The sequence below is a fragment of the Barbus barbus genome (genome assembly GCF_936440315.1).
Source record: "Barbus barbus genome assembly, chromosome: 25".
Taxonomy (NCBI): Eukaryota; Metazoa; Chordata; class Actinopteri; order Cypriniformes; family Cyprinidae; genus Barbus; species Barbus barbus.
The window spans coordinates 10040269-10062311 of NC_136753.1; the positions used below are offsets into that span (position 1 = coordinate 10040269).

Genomic DNA, 22043 nt, shown 5'->3' on the forward strand with positions numbered 1-22043 from the left:
GCACCGGAGTCGACACAATGGTGGTCGGACTGTTTACAGTTCACTCAGGGCTGGTAAGACGGCCTTGTCAATCAACACATTTATGTTCAAACAACTTGTAAAGTGAATTTAGCATCCGTTGACCCCTTTAAGTACATGAGGCGAAGTAGTGGTTCTCTGTTTGTCTTGAGTCCGATACAGACAAATACATTTTTCTTAGTGTAGCGTCATATTCAATCTTTGACAGGGATGAAAATGAGGCTGTGAGGGATAGAAGTACAGTGCATTCAATGGTTTACATTGTTTAACAACAAGCCAACTGTTCAGCTGATGTTCAGTTTTAAAAATTGTGAGTTTTGAAGATGACGTGATATAGGACCTTTATACAATGCATGCCATTATAAAGAGTAAGTCTATCCCTCACAGTCTTGTTTTTATCTGTGTAAAATTTAACTTAGCATTCACATTGATTTTAGGTCTATAGCTTCCATGGGTTCTAATTGATTTCGACTAAAATATGCATAACATTGAGAATTCAGAGTCAGACCATTTTGCCTGATTGTTTCAACCCAGAGGATGCACAACAAACAATCATTATCTGTCTTTAGATGTCTTTTACATAATCCATTAAAGAATATTAAAAAAAAACATATCATTTACTGATGAATGTGAATTAGGATAAATGTTTTAATTCTATAACAAAACATTCAGTATCAAATTTAAATTATTGTCTTCTACAAATTAAACAATATCTCATGAATTCAACTGGACGTCACTTGGTTGAAATCTTTAATTTATCTTCCCAAATCCTCACTTTTCCTCATTTTTCATTTTTATGTGGTCTTTATTCATATGAACTTTTTTCATTTAAACACAATAGATCAGAAACCTTCTCATACTGGTTTTGCATTAAGTGGATATGATCCCCATAAATGTGTTGCTAAGCTGTTTGACAAGCTAGTTATTAAAATGAGTTAGTAAAAGCACTATAAGACATGAAAGAAATCTCAATTTGGTAATCGCATTCTCACACACTCGAAAGAAATGTACGTTAGGCTCAACATAGGGTGTGTGCCTAAATGATCAAATGTCACAATGCCATATTGGTAGTATTTAGGTAAATGCAATCAGTTGCATCTTAAGGAGTAAGAAATCAGCTGCGATAAAATTTATTAGATCGCAGTGTCACAGCAGATGGTATATTACACTGCTGTCACCTTATGTTGTTCATTTTAGGCTAATCAAACAACAAAAGAAAAATATGGCTAGGTACCATCTGATCCACTGATCATTATCGCGAATATCTAAATCAGACACTAAAGCTCACACAGAGCATCAGAATAGGGAAGGAAGGTGATGTGACTTTGAACATGGCATGGTTGTTGGTGCCAGAGGGGCTGGTAAGAGTATTTCAGGAACTGCTGATCAACTGGGATTTTCACACACAACCATCTGTTGGGTTTACAGGGAATGGTAAAAAAAAAAAAGGAAAATATGAGTCATCGGTAGTTCTGTGGGTGAAAATTAATTGATGCTAGGGGTCAGAGGAGAATGGCCAGACTAGTCAAGCTGATAGAAAGGCAAGAGTACCTCAAACAACCACTCGTTACAACCGAGGTATGCAGAAAAGCACTCCTGTCCGCTAAGAACAGGAAACTGAGACTACAATTCACACAGGTTCACCAAAATTGGACAATAGAACATTGGAAAAAGGTTACCTGGTCCTATGAGTCTCGATTTCTGCTGAGACATTCAGATGGAAGGGTCAGAATTTGCCATAAACAACACAAAAGCATGGATACATCCTGCCTTGTTCAGGCTGGTGGCGGTGGTGTGGGGGATATTTTCATGGCACATTTTGGGCCCCTGAGTACCAACTGAGCACAGCCTACCTGAGTATTGTTGCTGACCATGTCCATCCCTTTATGACCACAGTGTACCCATCTTGCTTACTTTTCTAATGTACCGCGGCCCCCCAAAGTGTACATGTGATCGCAAAAGTAAGTTATTACAAACACTCGATGGTTGTTTAAAGTGAGTTCTGAGTAAAAGGGTACTATTAATCTCATAAATTGTCTTATGTAGCATGACGCTAATGTTAGCTCTAATGCAAGTAAATCCTAGTATTTTAAATTTGCGATTAATCGTGATTAATCACAGTCTTGGACTGTGATTAACGCAGGAAGGTGCGGTCAGGGTAGGCAGTGCCTCACCAATGTTGACATTACATTTATTAATTCCAAGAGCTTTATTGATTCACCACAAACCACATTATTAATTACATTTATTTTATTCCAAATATAAATTTTTGTAACAAAAATTCAGGAATACACATATAATATACTCATTTTGCCATTGTTTGCTCCTAAAAACCATTGTTTCATGCAGGAAATTCAAGGCCATGGCCATTGAGGCATATGTTAGCAGGGCCTCTTTGGTCCATAGAACGTAGTTTACGTAGATTTGCGCATGCGCAGTCAGTTCTCATGCTGTCTTTATCACCACGAGTTTGCTTCATGTCACGTGATCCACTCGCTCTCACTCAATCCGCGCTTCCCGATACTTTGCATCTAGCGGCGCCTAGCGTTGGCTGTCAACCTAGTTCGACGGCTGTGAACCGTTGGATATTTGGATATTATGGATATTTATTACTTAAAAAGATTTTCAACATTGTCCTATGAAGAAAAAAGAGCTTTTTTGAAATTGAGAAATACAGCCAACAAAGAGGACTTTTACAACAAAGTAATTGACATCTTTGTCCAGAGGGATAGACTCATGGACTTCGTCTACAAATAAAAGTAAGCACCCCCTTTAAAACGAAAACTATTAATTTATTTATTATTTTTAAAACCCTTATATTCGCTTGTGTGTGTTGTCTGATGGTGGGCTATAGGCTGCTGTGCGCTGACACCAAAATGTTCTCTCTTCCATACCCTGGTGCGCCGTCACCTCTGCCACATTTGTACTGTATGTCTATCTGTGCGATTATGGTGCATTTCGTAAGGGTTAAAATGCTGTTTTGTAGTTCTCTTTTTTAAATCCTGGTGCGCCGTCGCCAGATGCTCATTGCGTGTCGGTGTGTGCGCCTAGCGCAGTTTGTAGGAGCGAATAAGCTGTTTTTGTACTTTAAAGCTGACACAATGTTTTCTGACTGTAGCCTATTCAAATCCTGGTGCGCCGTCACCAGACCAATAGTGTGTGTCTGGCTGTCTGTGCGCGTTTGCGCATTTTGAAGGAGTGACTAGGATGCTATTCGCTGACACCGCGCCGCCTCCCTCTCTTACTGTGTCCCGCACAAAACATTTGTTTGTTGTAGAAGTCATCATAAGATAGATGTGTCCATTAATTTGATTATTAGATTTGATTGTGCATTAGCCTCACATATGACTGACTTTGCTGTATGCAGGCAGCGATGTGATGATGCCTGATATGAACTTGGGTTGCTACATTAACTGAATGAATATATGAACATATATGCCACATTGATAGGTCACAGCCTACCCATGACAAGATTTCATCGCACGTTACTGGATTAACGCGATTAAATTTTTTAATTGATTGACAGCACTAATACATATATATATATATATATATATATATATATATATATAATATTTTAACTTGCCATGGCGTCTTTGTAGTGCTAACAGTTATCGTTTACTGCACTTCATTCTTATTTCCATATATACACACACACACACACACACTCACAACCCGAATTCAGGAAATGTTGGGACATTTTTTTTATTTGAATAAAATGAAAACAAAGACTTTCAAATCACACGAGCCAAATATCTTATTCACAATAGAACATAGAGAACATAAATGTTTAAATGGAGAAATTTTACACTTTTATCCACAAAATGAGCTCATTTCAAATTTGATGCCTGCTACAGGTCTCAAAAAAGTTGGCACGGGGACAACAAAGGGCTGAAAATGCAAGACATTTTGAAAAGATTCAACTGGGAGAACATCTAGCAACTAATTGAGTTAATTGACATCAGGTCTGTAACATGATTAGCTATAAAAGGGATGTCTTCGAGAGGCAGAGTCTCTCAAAAGTAAAGATGGGCAAAGGCTCTCCAATCTGTGAAAAGGGGCGTGTCTGTCATGTCCTGTGGGCCAAGGCTCATTTAAAATGGAATGTTTCAAAGTGTTCTATGGTCAGACGAGTCCAAATTTGACATTCTTGTTGGAAATCACAGACGACGTGTCCTCTGGGCTAAAGAGGAGGGAGACCTTCCAGTGTGTTATCAGCGTTCAGTTCAAAAGCCAGCATCTCTGATGGTATCAGGGTGCATAAGTGCATATGCTATGGGCAGCTTGCATGTTTTGGAAGGCACTATGAATGCTGAAAGTGCAAAACCACATACTGCAGCTATTACAACATCATGGCTTCGTAGTAGAGGAGTCCGGGTGCTGAATTGGCCTGCCTGCAGATCTTTCACCTATAGAGAACATTTGGTGCATCATTAAACAAAAAATACGTCAAAGACTACCACAAACTCTTCAGCAGCTGGAAACCTATATCAGGCAAGAATGAGACCAAATTCCAACACAAAAACTCCAGAAACTCATAACCTCGATGACCAGACGTCTTCAAACTGTTTGAAAAGAAGAGGAGATTTACATTTAGTCATTTGGCAGACGCTTTTATCCAAAGCGACTTACAAATGGGGAATAGAAGAAGCGATTCATCTTGAAGAGGCAATCAGACAGAGGAAGTGCTCGTAACACCAAGTCTCAGTCATTGTTCAAATAAGTAAAAGCTAGCAAGGGAAGGAGAGAAAGATAGAGGGAAAGATTAAGTTTTTTTTTTTTTGAGTTTAGGATGAAGTCAAGTAGTGCCGAAAGAGATGAGTTTTCAGTTGTTGCTTGAAGATTGCCAGGGATCCAGCATTCCGGATAGGGGTGGGAAGATTATTCCACCAGCCAGGAATGGTGAACGAGAATGTTCTGGAGAGTGATTTTGAGCCTCTCTGTGATGGTACCACAAGGCATCGCTCACTAGCAGATCTCAAACTTCTGGAGAGGATGTAGATTCGTAATAGTGAGTGGAAGTAGGAGGGTGCTGAGGAGATGCTACACCATGGTAAACATGCCCCCGTCCAAATTATTTTGAGACCTGTAGCAGGCATATTTGAAATGAGCTCATTTTGTGCATAAAATTGTAAAATTTCTCAGTTTAAACATTTATGTTATCTATGTTCTATTGTGAATAAAATATTGGCTCATGTGATTTGAAATTCTTTTAGTTTTCATTTTATTCAAATAATAAAAATTCCTACCAAAATAACATGGTAGCAGTCAATGCTGTTATATGCAGTTATATTATTAAATCTTGTGGACTACAAAGCCTTCTAACTCTATCATTAATGGTATAATGTTTATACCATTTTCCCTGTCAATGCTGCAAAGAATGTCAGCGTTTCAAAAATCAGAGACATCTGGCTTTTCTAGCAGAGAATTCTGCATCGAATTCAAACTTCTGTGTGGTCTTTGGGGCCAAAATAGTGCGGTTCAAACAAGTGCTGCTAGCCTGTTTTGTCCTTTGTTTCTCCGAAACGAACGTAAGAAGCATCATCACCGGCACCGCACATGAAAAATAATTTCCCAACTAAGAAAATGCACGTGAACTCAAGTTGGAAAGCTCTAATAATACAAGTCCAACAAATCTTTGTAGTAACACGAGTGTGCCGTTTTCACATTACGACTTAAAAGCACAACTCGGGAAATGAGAGCATCCAAGGAGCGTGTGAATGCAGAAGTTACACTTGCTCTGACGGCAGCAGGTAGCCTTCCATTAACTAGCTAAGCTAAACATGCTTAAATTAAAATGCCTAAACCTAAAATTCTCTTGTATTCACGTTTTTAAACCTGTTGTCCAACAAAAGAGAACATTAGAACCTTTTTAGTCCACAACACCAGTTAAATGCTTCCTTTTGTGATCTGATGTAGCTTCTTGACACAGAATGGGGCAGAAAATATGTCCCTTATGCTGCAAATACATCGATTAGCAATGGATTATAAATATACTTAATTATGAAAATACCAGAGATGGCTTGAATAACACAGATAAACTATATATTGTCGTAATGAGTGTTTATTGCATTTGTTTTATCATTCAAAACGTTTATATCTTCTGTTTACTCAGTTACAGTGATAGCTTTTGTCCATATTGGGGATTTCCTGGAGCTTCATGAGTTCCGCTACTTCTGTGACTGGATATGTGGATTTTTTTGTGCGAGGGTGCCATACAGTATGAATGAAAAAGACATGTGTTTAGTGCTAATGGCCAATCCAATTATTAATTGTTCTTTTTTTTTTTTATAAGTATCGGTTCAGGCACCGTTTAAGCACCGGTACTGTTTTAAAAGTATCGACTTGGCACCGGTATAAAAAAAAAAAACAAACGATACCCAGCCCTACCAAGCAGACAAGTTCTCTTGTTCGGCACTCATTCAGTTAAGTCTATGAAATTTAACAAAGGCTCGATTGCTGTCAGGACGAGCCTTTATGCAAAATGAAAATAATTGCATGAATTTTTAACATTAACACCAAGGATACAAAATAGCAATGCACCAATACCACTTTTTCAAAATACAAGTACAACACCCATACTTCTCCTTTTGTTACTTGCAGATACGGATACCTGCATTTTTATTGCAGTTGTAATTTTTTTTTTTTAAATATTGGGTTTAGAAACAAAAAGACTATGAATCATTAATTAGCTTAATTTGTTTTGCAAACAGATGTTTCCTTTAGTTATTTTTACACTTATGCCAGTTAAAATGTATTCCTTTCAATGTTCATTCTATCACTCATATTTTATCCGATTTTATTCCTCATTTAATAGCACAGCACACATTTAGAGCAGCACAGGAGCAGCAGCACAGTAATCACATTATCTTTCCCTGTAATAATTTAGAGAACCACAGGTTATACATAAATCACGTAACAGCTAATGTTTTTTCTTACATATATAAATACGTTTTAATTCAAATTAAGTGTGCTAAGTGAGCAATCAGCACTGAAAAGAATTCAACAGAAATGCACACTTCTCTCTCTCCTTCTCTTTAACATCAAGTAATGTTAGTAATATGCGCATTCTTTCGCTTTTTCTTATTGACATTTGACCAAACTACAAATTTTTCAGCAATGCCTGTGAGAAAAGGACATGTCTGTCTCAGCTTGCTCATCTACTCAAGTGTTGCTTGACTTATCAGCTCACACACTGCAGCTACACATGATGCATGAATATTGTGTTTAATATTCTATTAATTAAATATATTTACTTAATAGACATCCTTAATCTGATATATCCATTCTTCTCTTTGTTTGTGCTGTTGTATGTGTTTCTTTGTCTAGACACAAACACTGTACACACACCGTGCATGATACTGATACCAGTAATTTGTATAGATGGATCCCTTACACAAGTGTAAAATGTAAGTTATGCGCTGAGAAAAAAAAAAAAAGACCACACTTGTGTCATATTTAATTTTTTAAAACTGTGCTTGTTACATTTTAGGAAAATTCAATTTTGCTATTTGTGAAAACTCAATTTCACGTTCTTTGACAGCACAAAGTCTAGCTCACCTGGAAGATAATATTGGCTCTTACATCCATTGACCGCTTGTCAGTTGCTTTGTAATTACAGGAAAACAAAAGCAAGAGAGCCCATATGAATTCACAAAACCAGACATGAGAGCATGACTAAATTTGGCATCTAGGCTAAAAACTTTTAATGCAGGAAATACCCTGATATCAGAATACTGGAAATATTCCACCCCATGACATCATGTTTAGGCATACATACAGACTTGTTCCAATGCAATAGGATGATTTTTTTAAGCCACATGTACCCAACAAAGTAATAGGGATAATTTTTTCAATGATTCAATAAGAAAAACATTTAACAAATCTATTAACAGTTTCATTGTGATAGTATCACCAGAGACAACTGTAAATGGTATTTTAACTACATTCTCTCTGCCAGCTTGTTTTCTAGATGACTGACCCACCCTTTCCAAATACCTGGGGAAAAAAAAAACAACAACAACAACTGTATAGGAGCTAAAATGGCTGCACAGGGCTCACAGAAACGAGGCAAAAGAACCTTGACTGGCAAAGTGTGTACGGATACCACATTATATTCAGCTGCCTTTCAGTAAGAAAACATTGTTTATGCTACTAAAAGCCGTTTTAAGATTGTGCTTCTAGATGTTCCAAAGCACTGGTTAGGGAGGGTGGAATGAGAGAGAGAGAGAGAGAGAAAGAGAGAGAGAGAGAGAGAGAGAGAGAGAGACAGACAGACCTACAACACTCAAATGCATCTGATTGGCTGAGGGTCTCTGAAACCACCCAATCAGGAAACAGAAGAGGAGCAGGCATCTCAGCAACTGTTTTTTAGTCTCAGTACATATAACAGAAGAGCTAAAGGCCCCAGAAAAGCAAACGGTATTTTCTCTGTATTTTCTACATTTAGAAAAAAAAAATTATAAAAAAAAATCAATACACAGAAAGAAATATTTTCCTTTTAAAATGCATTGATCACAATGAGCTCCAATGTATTGCATGGGTTCAGGAATAGAAACCACCTCTAAAATGAAGCACGACAGAGCTTATGTATAAAATAAATTTCTAATGAACTAAAACTACAAATTACAAACCTTTGGCCAAAGCATATTGATTCTATGTTGTAAAAAAAAAAAAAAAAAAGCATCACAACAGTAGATTGCATAATATCTTTTAAAAGCAATGCAGGTCATAAAAACATTAGAACTGTTGCTGTCATCTTCACGATCAAAAAGTATTCAATACAGACATTTTAAGTCACAATTTTTAAATACTTTGGCAAAAAAAGATTTATACACTGGTTATATGTATATATACATAAACAGTTGTGATAAAAAAATGCTTGCATATTTGCCATTGTGTCTTGATTTGTGGTACAGTTTCGCTGAATTAACATTCAGTTAAAGCTCCACCGCTTTCTACATTTTGATACTAAAATGCTTCAGTGCATTTAATCTATTTTCATATATGCTAAACTTAAACAAAAGTTTAGACTTTCTAAGCTTGTTCTTTGTCTCTGGACAAAGACACAAGTTGACTTTAGATAACCAGTTGGGTGAGTCACAGAAAGATCAGGTTTCACATAGTTCAAGGCGGACGAAAATAAAACCTGAAAACATACAAGGAAAATGTCGGACAGGCCAAATCATTTGCTTGCAGTTGCCAGCAAGCCCTTCAAGAACTACAAAAAAAAGACATTTCCTTTCTACAGATCCAAACACACACACACAGCTGTTTGACTGTTTTTAAGAATAGAAATGTTTATGTACATGGCCAGTCATAATTTTTACTGAAGCTGTCAGGCTTCCATTAGACCAGCATTTACAACAATATAAGACATGTTTTTCCACAAACATTATTCTTATACAAATAGTTTAACAGTTTCATTTACACTACAGTAATAGATTATCTGACCCAGTCCATGCAAATACCGGGTGGATACCATTTCAAGAATGTGTGAATTCTATCAGGCACTGTTATGGCCAGTCTTTGTTTCGGGTCCTGCTGATATCAAATTTATCAACGAACAGACAGACAGAACAGTATGCTGCCAGAGGACCTCTAAAATAATGTAATGCGTGTAAACGTAAAAGTAACCCTAAGTATGGGGCGGCCTTGCAACAACAGCAGGCGTTTCCTCACGGTTCATTTTGCACGAACAAGAAATGTTACTTCACAGCGTTTCGAAAACTGTCATATATACATAGACACACACACATACATATATATATATATATATATATATATATATATGTGTGTGTTAACGTGAGCAAATCATGTCGAGTTCCACTCGCTCTCTGTTGTCTTCTCTTCCTTGTCGTTTCCAATCACTTGTTGTTGAAATAAAAATGGAGGCTAAAAAAGGAAAGGCGAGTTCCCCTTAGAAATACCACCCATTTCTCATGGATGGAGTTGGGGGTTGGTTGATGGGGGAGGCGGAGGTGAAGAATGAGAAAAGCAAGTCACGGTTCTCGGGGTTCGCATTATTTTCGCTTCCAAAAGAAAACAGACCAGATTAAGAAATTATAAGCAAATCATAAAGTTTTAGCACAGTCAACAAGATGAAAGCAGTCTATATAAAAAACAGAGACATACATATCAAAGCAGAAAGCACTGCTCAACAGGATATCTGCTTATCCCGACAAACTATCCTCTTTTAGAGCAGACAAAAAATGCACTTTGTAAGTCCAACAAAGTGCCTACATGAAAGTTAAACGAAGCCAAGCCATAAAGTTAAGCGCCTTCATACACCATTCCCTGTTCTCTGAAAATGCAGTTGATAAAATTAGATTTTGACAAGCACGGATGTTGTAAATACAAACTCTGCCATGTCTGTTTTCACATAGAAACTTGATTAACACAAGTGAACTAACACTAAAATACCCTGAGTCACAGTTTCTGCCACAAAACACTTATCAGTTGATTCTCCTCTTATTTTCAAATTAAGATTACTGGCCAATAATGATTTTTAACATTTTAATGCATTACTTTAACCCGTACCAGCTTTTAAGACAACCTCTCTCGGCTAAGCTAACGGCTAACTAAAATGATACCTTTGCTCACTTTGATAATTTATGTTGTTGAGTGGCACGAATGCTATGAATGTGATAAATGTGCAAACTATAAGACAGACAGCATAACAGTAGGCCGATCGCTGAATGTTTACAGCGGAGAAAAAAACAGTTCTTAGCACGAGGTTCTTGGCAAAGTGTGATTGTGGTTATGGCTACATCAAGCTAACATGCAGATCAACCAACACACGGCGTTACAGCAAAATATTTTGATTTGATTCATTAACGTGACAGCAGAAACAATCAACCAAGAACAGTTGAAACATAAAAGCTACAATGCGTGTTGATAAACAAGAGCTGATGAACTGAGCTCCCAACTTCTGCATCAACTTTACCTAGTTGATAAAAAACATAAGATATCGCCATCAAAACCTTCGTGGAAATAATAAAATGCCTTACCTATAGCGTCCTTCCAGCGTAATTGAAATTCAAAAGCCTATTAAAGGTATTTACTGTTCTTAAAAAATCCAACATCGATGCGAGGCAGAACAGCAGGCCTTCTCTTGCAACCTCGGTGTTTCCTGTGAACTGTAACCCGCGAGGCTCTCAGGCTGTCTTCCAAACTTCTCAGTGTCCCTTACGCAAGAGTTGAAAGTTTCACATTTTCTCCCATTTAAGACACTGTGCGGTCTTCAAATGTTCACGTTGAGTTGCTAAAGAATACATCAATATACAATGTTATTTTACAAAATTATAGTCGATATTTATATGGGTATGTACAGCACTTGGTGATTCAAGACTGTGATTCAATCTCATGTCCTTTACATTTGCAGTATTGCCCATCCCCCTCTCTACACCGGCACCGACCGCGGCTCCCAGCGAAGCTACACACAACCATAACACAGGGTTTCCTCCACAGCGGAGCAGGGGTTCGTTACGAGGGCGGAGTCCAGCCCCAGCCCGCGCCCGCTGCTATACTATAGGATAGAAATGTGTCAATCGCTGTAACAAACAGAAACGCGCACATGCCGTTGGATCAACTGTTGTCGTAGACAGAAAAGAGGCAGAGCCTTGTTTTTTTTGGAGGTGGCTCACTCCTCTAATCAGCAGTTTGCAGCGTGAGATGGCGTTGAGAGGCTGCAGTTGTAAATTTGGAAGACTAACAGCTAGTTAAAATGGATAATCTCAAAACAAGGGAACGAGGATTTGTGGAAAGATGTTGTGTTACTAAATACACACGCCGTGGAGCTCAATGGTCTTATAAGGAATATTTTGTTCTTGTATCCGTGTAAACGGGAGTAAGAGTGTTGCGTTATACAGCACGGGGTCTCCGGGGCGCGATCGCAGGGAGCGTCAACAATACTGAGAGGAATATATGAGGGATCCAGGATTGGACTGAACGCTTGATTTGGTGCAGGATTTCATTCTATACAAAAATATTAACGCAGTTGGCGAACTGTGGTTCTTGAATTTAAAAAGAGGAAGACAAGGGAGACCAAACATGGGCCAAAATTATAAACCACGCTTAGAAGACCAACAAACCATATTAAATCACTTTTACAGTTAAGGTTTTAAATGCGACGTTTCGTTGCATTTTTAAGTCTGATGATAAATCGTTTGTTTTAAGAACAATTGCCGAAGGATTATTGGAAAATGAATGTACACTTGAAGCGGTAATGCCAATATAGTATATTCTAGAAGTAACAAAGGAAGCCGTTCCTGTTTGGTTATTGAACAGAGAAAGCGTGATACCTGCACGCCCTCGGCGACTCCACAAAAGCGTACTTGCATTACTCATTAATGTAACTTTTCAATAGCAAACCCCACGGCTGACCAGATCATTTATTCGTAGTTTTTGCTCATTTCAGGGCCGCCGTGTTTCAATAACTATAAATGGCCAGCTCACTAACGTTACGCCGTCGGCTTCACCGAGTTGTGCGTTTTCTGATTACCAGAATTCGCAAAATGAAAACGTGTTGTGAGAATCACAAAGTACATTTACTTTTATATGACTGGCAAATTTTTCTTTAAATATATATATTATGGATGGAAAATGTAATTTAACCCTCTAAGCGCCAAAGTCGCAAAATTGCGACAAGACGTCATACTTCATGAAATGGGCTGTAGTTCCTAATCTGGTGTAATGGCTCATTTGTATTCCCTTCCACTAGATGGCAGACATGTAGTACTTCGATTCTAGACCAAAATTGTTCGAGGAAATAGCAGCGTAAGTGAGCTATCGTGTCATTGATGCGGAAGCAATTCAGTTCATAGCGTCTGAGTAAATTGTGAGATTTGTGAGAGAAAATCGCCAAACGGCTAATAAAAAGTTGTACTGTGAGGATGTGTTGCAAATGTTATTGGCCGATTCCGACTCTGAAGGGGAATATTTGCCTTTTGGAAATGACGATCGGCCGTCTAATGATCGCGCTTCTCCCGGTACACCTTTTCTGCGCAATGGTGCCGCGCGCAAGGCGCGATCGTTCACAAAGCACAAACAAGTGATCATTTCAACACTTTGCCCAACGGGGATGGGGGTGGCAGGGGTGGACGTGGTCTTAGTGTCCATAGGAGAGCTGTTTCTCTCTGATGATCGGCCAGATTGCGCTGTTTGTTCTGATCGCGCGCGCTCAAAGTGCCGCCGGCAGACAGTACAGGTGCGGTGTGTGGGGTCGGTCTGTGCGCTGTGCCATACAATGACTCATGAGAGGAGAGGTACCATACTCTCAAGAACTATAAACTGTCACATAGATACCTGATTGGGCAGATAGCTGGTCAACTGATAAAAAAATAGGCACATGTATTTTACTATGGCACAGTAATATAGTAATAATTTACTACTTTCTCCTGTTTTACTGTTGATTTCCTCTTTTCCTGATCATTTGGAATGAGGATAAAAAGACAAAAAACAACAACAACATGCAAATAAGTTCAAACATCCATTCAATATCTATTATTTCCTGAATATTACTGATGAACTGATCAAAAAGTAGGCTACTGTTCACATGCGTTTTACTACTATATAGTATAGTAATATAGTAATAATTTAGTACTTTCTCCTGTTTTATTGTTGGTTTCCTCTTTTCTGATCATTTGGAATGAGGAGAAAAAGACAAAAAAACAAACAAAAAAATCAAACATCAATTCAATATCTACTATTTCCTAAATATTATGAAATTCAAGAGGGCCGCCCCTGATGACGTCATAATATGCAAATTAGATGAGTATATTTACACCCCACATAAACTTTCGGTCATGCCCAACATTTTTTTAATTTACAGTAGATCTCTATCTTTAAGCCCTTTCAAGCCACAAGCTTTTGAAATCTTGATGTCAAAATCCAGCATTTTTTCCAAAAAACCCTGGCGCCTAAAGGGTTAACTGCATGTGCCCCCGGCTGAATTATGCGGCTGCGCGCGCAACTGAAGAGCGCGGTCATCCGTTGTTATTCAGAATGTAAAATACATTTGTTAATATCGTAAATGTTGTATAATTGTATTCGTATATACATATGAATATTCATTATGTACATGCTCAAAACTTAATTAAATATGTTTTTTTATTAGTACCCTGGGTTTGAAATACTTATATATTTATTTGATAGAACGTAGGAACTCAAAAAATATCTAAAAGTGCAAATCAGTACAATAATACAAGACAACTTCATAACATCAACTGACATGCATCTGTCTTTTAATTTTTTACTTTTAGTAAAAAAAAACATCTGTATATTTAGTAGTTTAACCCCCATGTCTGTCTGGGACAGAGACGCTATTGTTTAATAAATGTTTCTCAGTACATTTTGTTGTAACTTATATTTTAATAAAGCAATTAACCATTATTATATATTTGAAGCTATTAAAATAAAATTAGCAAATATATTTAAGGTATTAAATGTCAAGCTTGTCTATGTACAAGAGTTTCAATAAACAAAATTTTGAAAGGTTGCATATTATTGAAAACAATTAAATCATTATTTTGAATAAGCAGAAAATGATTGTTTTATATTTTGAGCCATTTTAAAAGTTTAAGCAATGCATACATTTACACAATTGTGATCATTTTGAATTGCCAGTAGTATAAAAGACTGAGCAGATGTCATAGGCTACAAGTTTTTGTTGCCACTAGTTCTTTCTATTACTGTTGCTGCATTGTAGTTTAGTTTTTTGTCTAAATAATAAATGTTACGTAACAGTTACATATTATGGTTAGCTGAGTGTATTAGTGCGGATACAGTTTCCTGTGTTTATGAATGTCTGTGTGCAAATAGACTTGCTTGATATGCCAAACGCCTCACCTTGAATGTAGATGAGAGTAGGCAGCTGCAGTCCATGGAGGAATAATACAAATTTTAAAAAGCTGTCAATCTGGACAACATTTCTCATAGTAGACTAACATTTTATATAATCCAAGGAAATTGTAGTAGCATTCTTTTTTTAAATGGATGCATTTAAAATATAGACGAATCATCACAGTGGTATGTGCATTAAGTGGTGGCAGACAGCCAGGTTAATTTTGCTGTTCTATAAAAGAGAATTTCTGTAATATGAATAAGGTCACATAACACCATCATGGAGGGAGTGTTCAGGATGAGGAGTGACGAATGAGTTTGGAATTTGGCCTTTGTGCTACTACATATTTAAACCATATAATGTGACAGAAAGTCACTTCCTGTGTCTGAATATGCCTACCTCCCTGCAGTACAAACAAGTAATTTGTCCAAACGTACTACTTCCACAGAGATTCTGAAGAGGGGTATAAAATGAACACCTCAATATTCCATGAGGTCAAATGACAGGAATTGTAAATGACAAGGAAGTGAAGCTACAAACTGATTTTATCATCACAAAGGGATTGGGTACATTTAATTGTAAACAATAAAAAATATTCCCACAATAAAAAAGAAACATGTTATACATTATACTTTGACAATGGCTATTTGACTTCACAATCATCAAAACATTGGGTTCTACAGGCACATTAAGTATAACACTTGCATGTGATTATAATTCATTATACATTTTTACACACTGCTATTTAATTTAATTTTTTTTTTTAGCTCTATAGAAATTTAGGGACCGGTTGATAATATCAATTAGTTGTATTCTCATGTAACTTAAGAGCTTTAAAATGCAATTATTTAAACATACCTGTTGTGTTAAACTACTGTATGTAGGTGTTTTTTTTTCCACAGGTTCACTCAGTAATTTCTTCCTTCATTAAAAAGCTGTACAAAATAAATTAAATGTAATATTTAAAAGAAAAGTACACAAAGTAAATCACATACACTTATATGACATGACAGTAATTTCAGTGGCTTAATAAAAGTCACCTCACGTGGGTTGCATTAAGTCAAATTCTACTCATTTTATCTTAGTAATTCACCTTCTACCCCCATTTTGATTGAGTAATAAATACATCATGATGGTATTGATAGGGATATGCGATACAAGCAAAAATGTAACAATATTATCGAGACCAATATACAACACAATATACAGTTTATGAAAATTAAGAATCTTTATGAATCCAATTTCCAAGCAATGGTAGATCTAAAATTGAGATTATCATTAATACTGCAACAAAACTTAAAATAGTGTTTTATTGATTACATCATCTTTGTCTTGTTTTTACTGCAAGCAATGAATGAACAATACAAGGTAAGTATGTTTAGTATGATGACCTTTTTTTCGTTCTAAAGCCTCTTCTCCATTTTACATGTCAGATAACCTTCCATGACAACACTGAAAACCTTTTAGTGACTACATAAAATGTAGTGTATTGTTTGTAAATCGGAATATTCTGCGTTGTTGGTTTTGCGTTTTGTGTGCTGCTCGCAATGATAGCTAAATAGAAAGACCGTTATTTTGTGATACACTGCCTTTTCTCATCGCATTCAATTCAAATTACAAACCCGCGTTCACAACTGGAGTATACTATGGTTTCTTTTGTTGTGGTGCTGGAGTTTACAAATAATACAATATAGACAGTTATACTGATTAACAAAATTATAATGGTATATAACCCACCCCTAGGTATCAGGAAATGTTTGCTTTTGCGTAAAGATGCATCCACGTTGTTAGGTGTCAGTGTAAATCATCACAACTTTAACCAAAAATTACTGAGTGCACCATTATAGTGAGGAAAACCATGCTACTGTGGGGAAATACTGACCCCTGTTCTTTCTGTCGTACATCACAAACCTACACTTTTGAAGAGTTTTCCTCAGCATGACGGTAGTTTCCTCAAAGCAGTTTCAGACTGCCTGTGACATTATTCACCATCTCCTCTTCTCCTATGATGGCAAGCACGGTGCACGAACCTGGCTCCACCTGCATACACAAACACAGTCCAAAATTAATTTCCAGGCTTAATCACACCTCTTTAAAACATCTTAAGCTGATGATACACAGTGCAACTTTTTCAGCAACTTTGCCAGGCAACTGTTTTTGAGCAATGTTCATTCCCATTGAGAATGGGTAACAATTTTCTATATGGATACTTTAGATCAGTCGTGGGTCCTGTGTCTCCCCCGGTTGCCCTTTGACGACAACAATGCCCAAAAAGTTGCCCAATGTATCATCAGCCTTACTCTCCTTAAATTTTAAATTTTGCGTCAAATATGTATAATACATTAGCATATACAACTATAAACCGTTAACTTATATAATGTCTCTGATTTTTTATATGCTATTTTAGGTCAATTGTAAACATGAAACCTATAAAATAGTACAATCTTCCCACCATTGGCCATATTAAAACAATTACTGCAATGCCATGCTAAAGCATCTTTGCACAGATGTGCCGCTAACCTGTGTGTGTCCAGCATCCTGTACCAGCTTTGTAGGAAGACTGAGGCTCATAGCAAGAGCCTGCAACTCCAAAAGGTGTGCCATGTTAGTGCCTTGTAACACAATCTTCTTCGCTCTAAACAGGCGCACACATACACACACACAAATGTCTTAGATTAATATACTGCTTATATTTTGATTCAGTAGTGATTCTTTTTTTATATACACGTGTTGTTTAATATTTATTTAAAAAACAATAGAAGAATGAGGCCCTAGTGATATCACTTACCCAGCATGGTCCCATCTCCAGGCCATTTCCCTCCAACTGTTTTTCTCCTGCAAGGCCTGATACAAACCCACTGCAGCATGACCCACCTGCGCTGCCACCTACAGGGACACACTGCTCATCTCAAATCTATTGAAATCTGGGGACTATACACAAGACATTGTTCTCTAACAAATAAAATTTGCTGAAATGCAAAAGTTGTGCTAGACTGACAGTATGATAAAGTATGGAAGCCCATTTCTACAACAACTGAGTAAACAATGTGATTATGCAAGTCATAATGAGAAACTCTCTCATAATAATTATATCGTTTCTGATTATTTTTACAGTTGTTCCCCATGATTATGGCTTATTGCATGCATTCACATTGCAACAGATTAAAAAGTAGAGTTAAGAGACAATTTCAAATCGACTGAACTAATTGCTCAAGAAAATGATTCTGTACTGAAAATTCCTCACGCTGGCGACATCCGCTGGTCAAAGCCATGTAAATGCTACAAGAACAAAGTAAGGCACTTTGTATAGACGCCTTTATTCACAACCTTTTAGCTTTTATATGCTCAAAACAAGAACGCACACATTGCATGGAAAAATAAGTGCCATTACACCTAAACTTAATCAATGCATGTTACTTAATTGGTCATTTTGTTAGATTTATTAGCATAAGCAGGCACCATTGTTTGTCACCATGGCAACCTCTTGGGCTAGCGAACACTTCACACTTGTATGTAAAAGCACCTGTACAGATAAGAGCTCAATTATACTGAAAGATCTGGAAAACTGTTTATACAGCATCTTTTTTTTCTTTGCGCATATATTCATGTTTGCTTGTTAGGCACAACAAGCTTGCGTTTCTCATTAGGAGATCTTAAATCATTATGAGAAATAGTGTCACTACGAGATAGGATTTTTTTCCCTAATTAGACATTTTAGTCCATATTTAGTCCATACTTACAGGATGAAAGTTTATAACTGTGGCAAAAACAAGCATCAATTATAAACGAACAACAACTAAAATATCTGCTTTAAAACTTAATTAAACTGCATTCACTAAACAAAATGGAAAAGTGTTGATGTTTATAGGTGGATTGTATTTATTAATCACTGAAGAGAAATTGAATGGTAATAAAACCCTAAAATACACTTTGTTAAAGCATAGACCAGTGGTTTTCAAACCTGTCCTGGAGGCACCCCTGCCCTGCACATTTTGCATGTTTCCTTCATCTAACACACCTGATTCAAATCATCAGCTCATTAGTAGAGACTGCAAGACAGGGATGTCAAACTCACCCTGCGCTCCATTCAGAAGGGCACATCCCTATGCCCTAATCCCTTCAAAGGGTTTACATTTACATTTATTCATTTAGGTTATCCAAAGCGACTTACAATTGCTATACATGTCAGAGGTCGCACGCCTCTGGAGCAACTAGGGGTTAAGTGTCTTGCTCAGGGACACATTGGTGTCTCACAGTGGATTCGAACCCGGGTCTCTCACACCAAAGGCATGGGTCTTATCCACTGCGCCATCACCACCCCCTTTTACCCTCCAGAGTGAGAGCTTCGAAGGGTTGAAGGGTGTAGGGGACCAAACAACTGTTTCTTGAAGTATCTTGAAGAATCAGCGCAAAGGATCGTGTCCATCAGTTGTACCCTTCAAAATCCTTCATTCCGAAGGGCCCTTTGAAGTGGCTAATTTTGAGCACTTCAGTTTGGAACAACACTTCAATATGGCGGCCATGATTATTTTCACTCCGAAGTGCCCTTCGGAGGGCGATATATCCCGTTTGGAACGCACCGTCAGTTCCTGGAGGGCCACAACCCTGCACAGTTTACATGCAACCCTAATTCAAAACACCTGATCCAGCTAATCAAGTCATTAAGGCTTATTTGAAAACTACATGGTATGTGAGTTGGAGCAGGGTTGGAATTAAACTCTGGAAGTGAGTTTGACACCCCTGCTCCAAGACCTGATTTGGGTGTGTCTAAGCGAGACATACAAAATGTGCAGGACAGGGGTGCCTCCAGGACAGGTTTGAAAAACACTGGCATAGACCTATTCTTAAGTTACTGCTCAAAACAATTATATCACATGATATTTTGAATAGAAAGGTGAAAGATTTATTAGTATTATTTTCATTATTTCAGAATGTGACATGATAGAGTAAACAATTGTTATTGGTTTCACATTATTCATGAGAGGGAACACCTTTTGACTGATGATCAGTGATGCATCAGATATCACATAATGGTCTTTTGTTCATCTTTCTGTATCAATTGCTTCTATATTGAGTACATTGTAAATCTGGGAATCGTAATAAATAATATCTACCTTCCCCACACCCATGGACAGCTCCATATTTACAACAAACACCATTTTGAACATCATGTCCTCATCACACTCTTCCTGCAAAAAAAAATAAAAAATTGATCATGGCTGCCTCAATTACACAATTCTATTTCTGTTGAGTCAAAATTTTCCTATTACAATACAATGGCACAAATAAATCAGTCACTGCTCTGGCAAGCTTTGCTCAGGACTTCAACATTTTGTTCAGCACAAGCTGAGAGTTGTGCACCCTTTTTTTCAATGCTATCATTAAAACCAACAAAGTACAGACAATGTAAATAAGAGATTTATGGTGTAGGGTAGACAGCTTCATTGATTATTAACAGGAGTTTTCATGAGAGCACAGAACAAATGAGTAATGGCTTCAGTGACTAATCTATTCACTATTTAAATAAAAGTAAATCAGTGGTTTTTCATATCCATTGAGCCAAATTGAATACAAAGCTGTATTCAATGTAGCATTAAACTACTCGAAATATACCTCATTCTCGAGTTTGTTGAAGTAATACATTGCAGCCTCCTCCGCAGACACATTCTGTGTGTGCAAAAGTGCCTGTAAAAGACCAATAAAAGCATCTCACTCCAAAAACCATGACATAACGTTAAGTGCTTTTATGCATGTCAGAATCTGTTACATAACTAAATTAAACTCATTAAGTCATATCCAGTATACAAACAGTTCTGGTTCTCAAAATGGGTGCACTATATTTTGATATCTACTATGAGAAACAATCACTGTGTAGAGTCAAACAAAACTGCACATAATTAATTGTAATCAGGTTTGCTGTATTTTGTGAGGTGCCTGTGTACCTGTTTGGCTGCCTCCTCAGGTATGTCCAACTCTCTGAGCTGCTGCAGGAATACAGGGTTCACTTCCTGCTGGGACTCCATTTCTGCAATATAGAAATGCACGTTATACATCCTTTATTAACATAATGCATTCTATAGACTGTAAGTGATGTACTGTAGCGTTTTAATCGAAGATAACAGCTTATTCGAATTACATTGTTCGAATTATAAGAGGGCTCACTGACGCTCTGTTATATAAACAGGCTCTAGATTGGATCACACTTAAGTTTGAATGCAAATGAACGCATTGTATTTCACTGCGACACCTCTAAATGCGTACAGCATCAACAGAATGTGGGTTAATGGGTTAATATCTCCATGCCACCCAAAGTTCGTAGCCGCTTGTGCTGCTAATGCCAACATTGCCACAAATTCTGGAATTTTTAAATAGTCTAACTAAAAGCAGCTCAAGACAATCGTATCTTATAGTTTAGGGTGTTCTGGATATTGGCTCTTACCTGCTTTACTGCACTACTGCACGAGCGATTATCACCCAAATGAGACTGTGAGCTTCTTAACGAGTGATTGTTTCGTCTTTTCACTCCCAAATTGGCATAAAGTCATTTGTGATATGCGATTATTTTTAACCTGTTATTTCCATTAAATGCTGCTTTTAGTTTAAATAATTTGTTGCAACAATAGCTCTCGGCGCAAACGTGAACTACACGTTACCGTATACACAGAGTTCAAGTGTCATGTCGGTTACAGTTCCGGGTCATCTGCGCTGCAAAGCTCCTTGTTTAAACCGAAATGTAAAATAAGTTTTGAAGCGTTCGAACGAATATATTTAATTTAATAACGCTATAGCCACTTATGCACCGCAGCTAAGACAGCCCACGCGTTTAGACATTCAATATTCCTACATAGTGGATTGCACAAACAAATAAAGAAAAAACTACAAACATGGCGGACATGCTTGAGGTACCGATGGTACGTCATTTTAACCGCTTAAATGCCAGGGGTGTATTTTCAATGAAACTGGTTTGATTGCTCCAGTAGTGGTAAAACAAAAATACCACCCTGGTTACAAGATCAGATACTGAAGGTGACTTAAAGCTATGAGAAGATTAAGGAAACGGGGGATGGGATTAATTTAAAAGCATATAGATTATAGAGTTTGCAGTTAGGAAGGCTGGAAGAATAACAGATAGTACATTTGTGTATACAGCAGAGAGAGGTGATAGCAATCCTAATGGCACTAG

General features: G+C 37.3%; 2 protein-coding genes across 5 annotated transcripts in view; both read right to left on the reverse strand.

The window, feature by feature from the left end:
* The window catches only part of LOC306845194 (histone-lysine N-methyltransferase SETD5-like), a 40157-nt gene extending 28688 nt beyond the window's left edge, over positions 1-11469 (reverse strand). The window contains exons 1-2 of one of the 2 annotated variants that reach the window (XM_079377845.1): positions 11394-11466; positions 11028-11281 (exon numbers count right to left, since the gene is read on the reverse strand). The gene's annotated coding sequence lies outside the window, so the exon portion shown is untranslated. Of the gene's footprint in view, positions 1-11027 lie in introns of both variants that reach the window. The other variant, XM_079377846.1, reaches the window with a different exon arrangement.
* A 3919-nt stretch (positions 11470-15388) lies between these two features.
* LOC306845198 (putative peptidyl-tRNA hydrolase 2) lies at positions 15389-21536 on the reverse strand. Of its 3 annotated transcripts, none has more exons than XM_079377852.1 (8): positions 21300-21536; positions 20803-20885; positions 20474-20545; positions 19975-20049; positions 17649-17746; positions 17381-17495; positions 16772-16900; positions 15389-15795 (listed from the first exon to the last, which is right to left on the reverse strand). In XM_079377852.1, the coding sequence occupies exons 2-7, from the start codon at positions 20881-20883 to the stop codon at positions 16814-16816; spliced, it is 528 nt and encodes a 175-aa protein (XP_079233978.1). In that variant the 5' UTR covers positions 20884-20885; positions 21300-21536; the 3' UTR covers positions 15389-15795; positions 16772-16813. The 3 variants fall into 3 exon arrangements, with proteins under 3 accessions (XP_079233978.1, XP_079233979.1, XP_079233980.1); XM_079377853.1 differs by having other exon boundaries at positions 16776-16900; positions 21300-21533; XM_079377854.1 differs by having other exon boundaries at positions 15389-16900; positions 17649-17734; positions 21300-21533.
* Between the last annotated feature and the right edge of the window lie 507 nt (positions 21537-22043).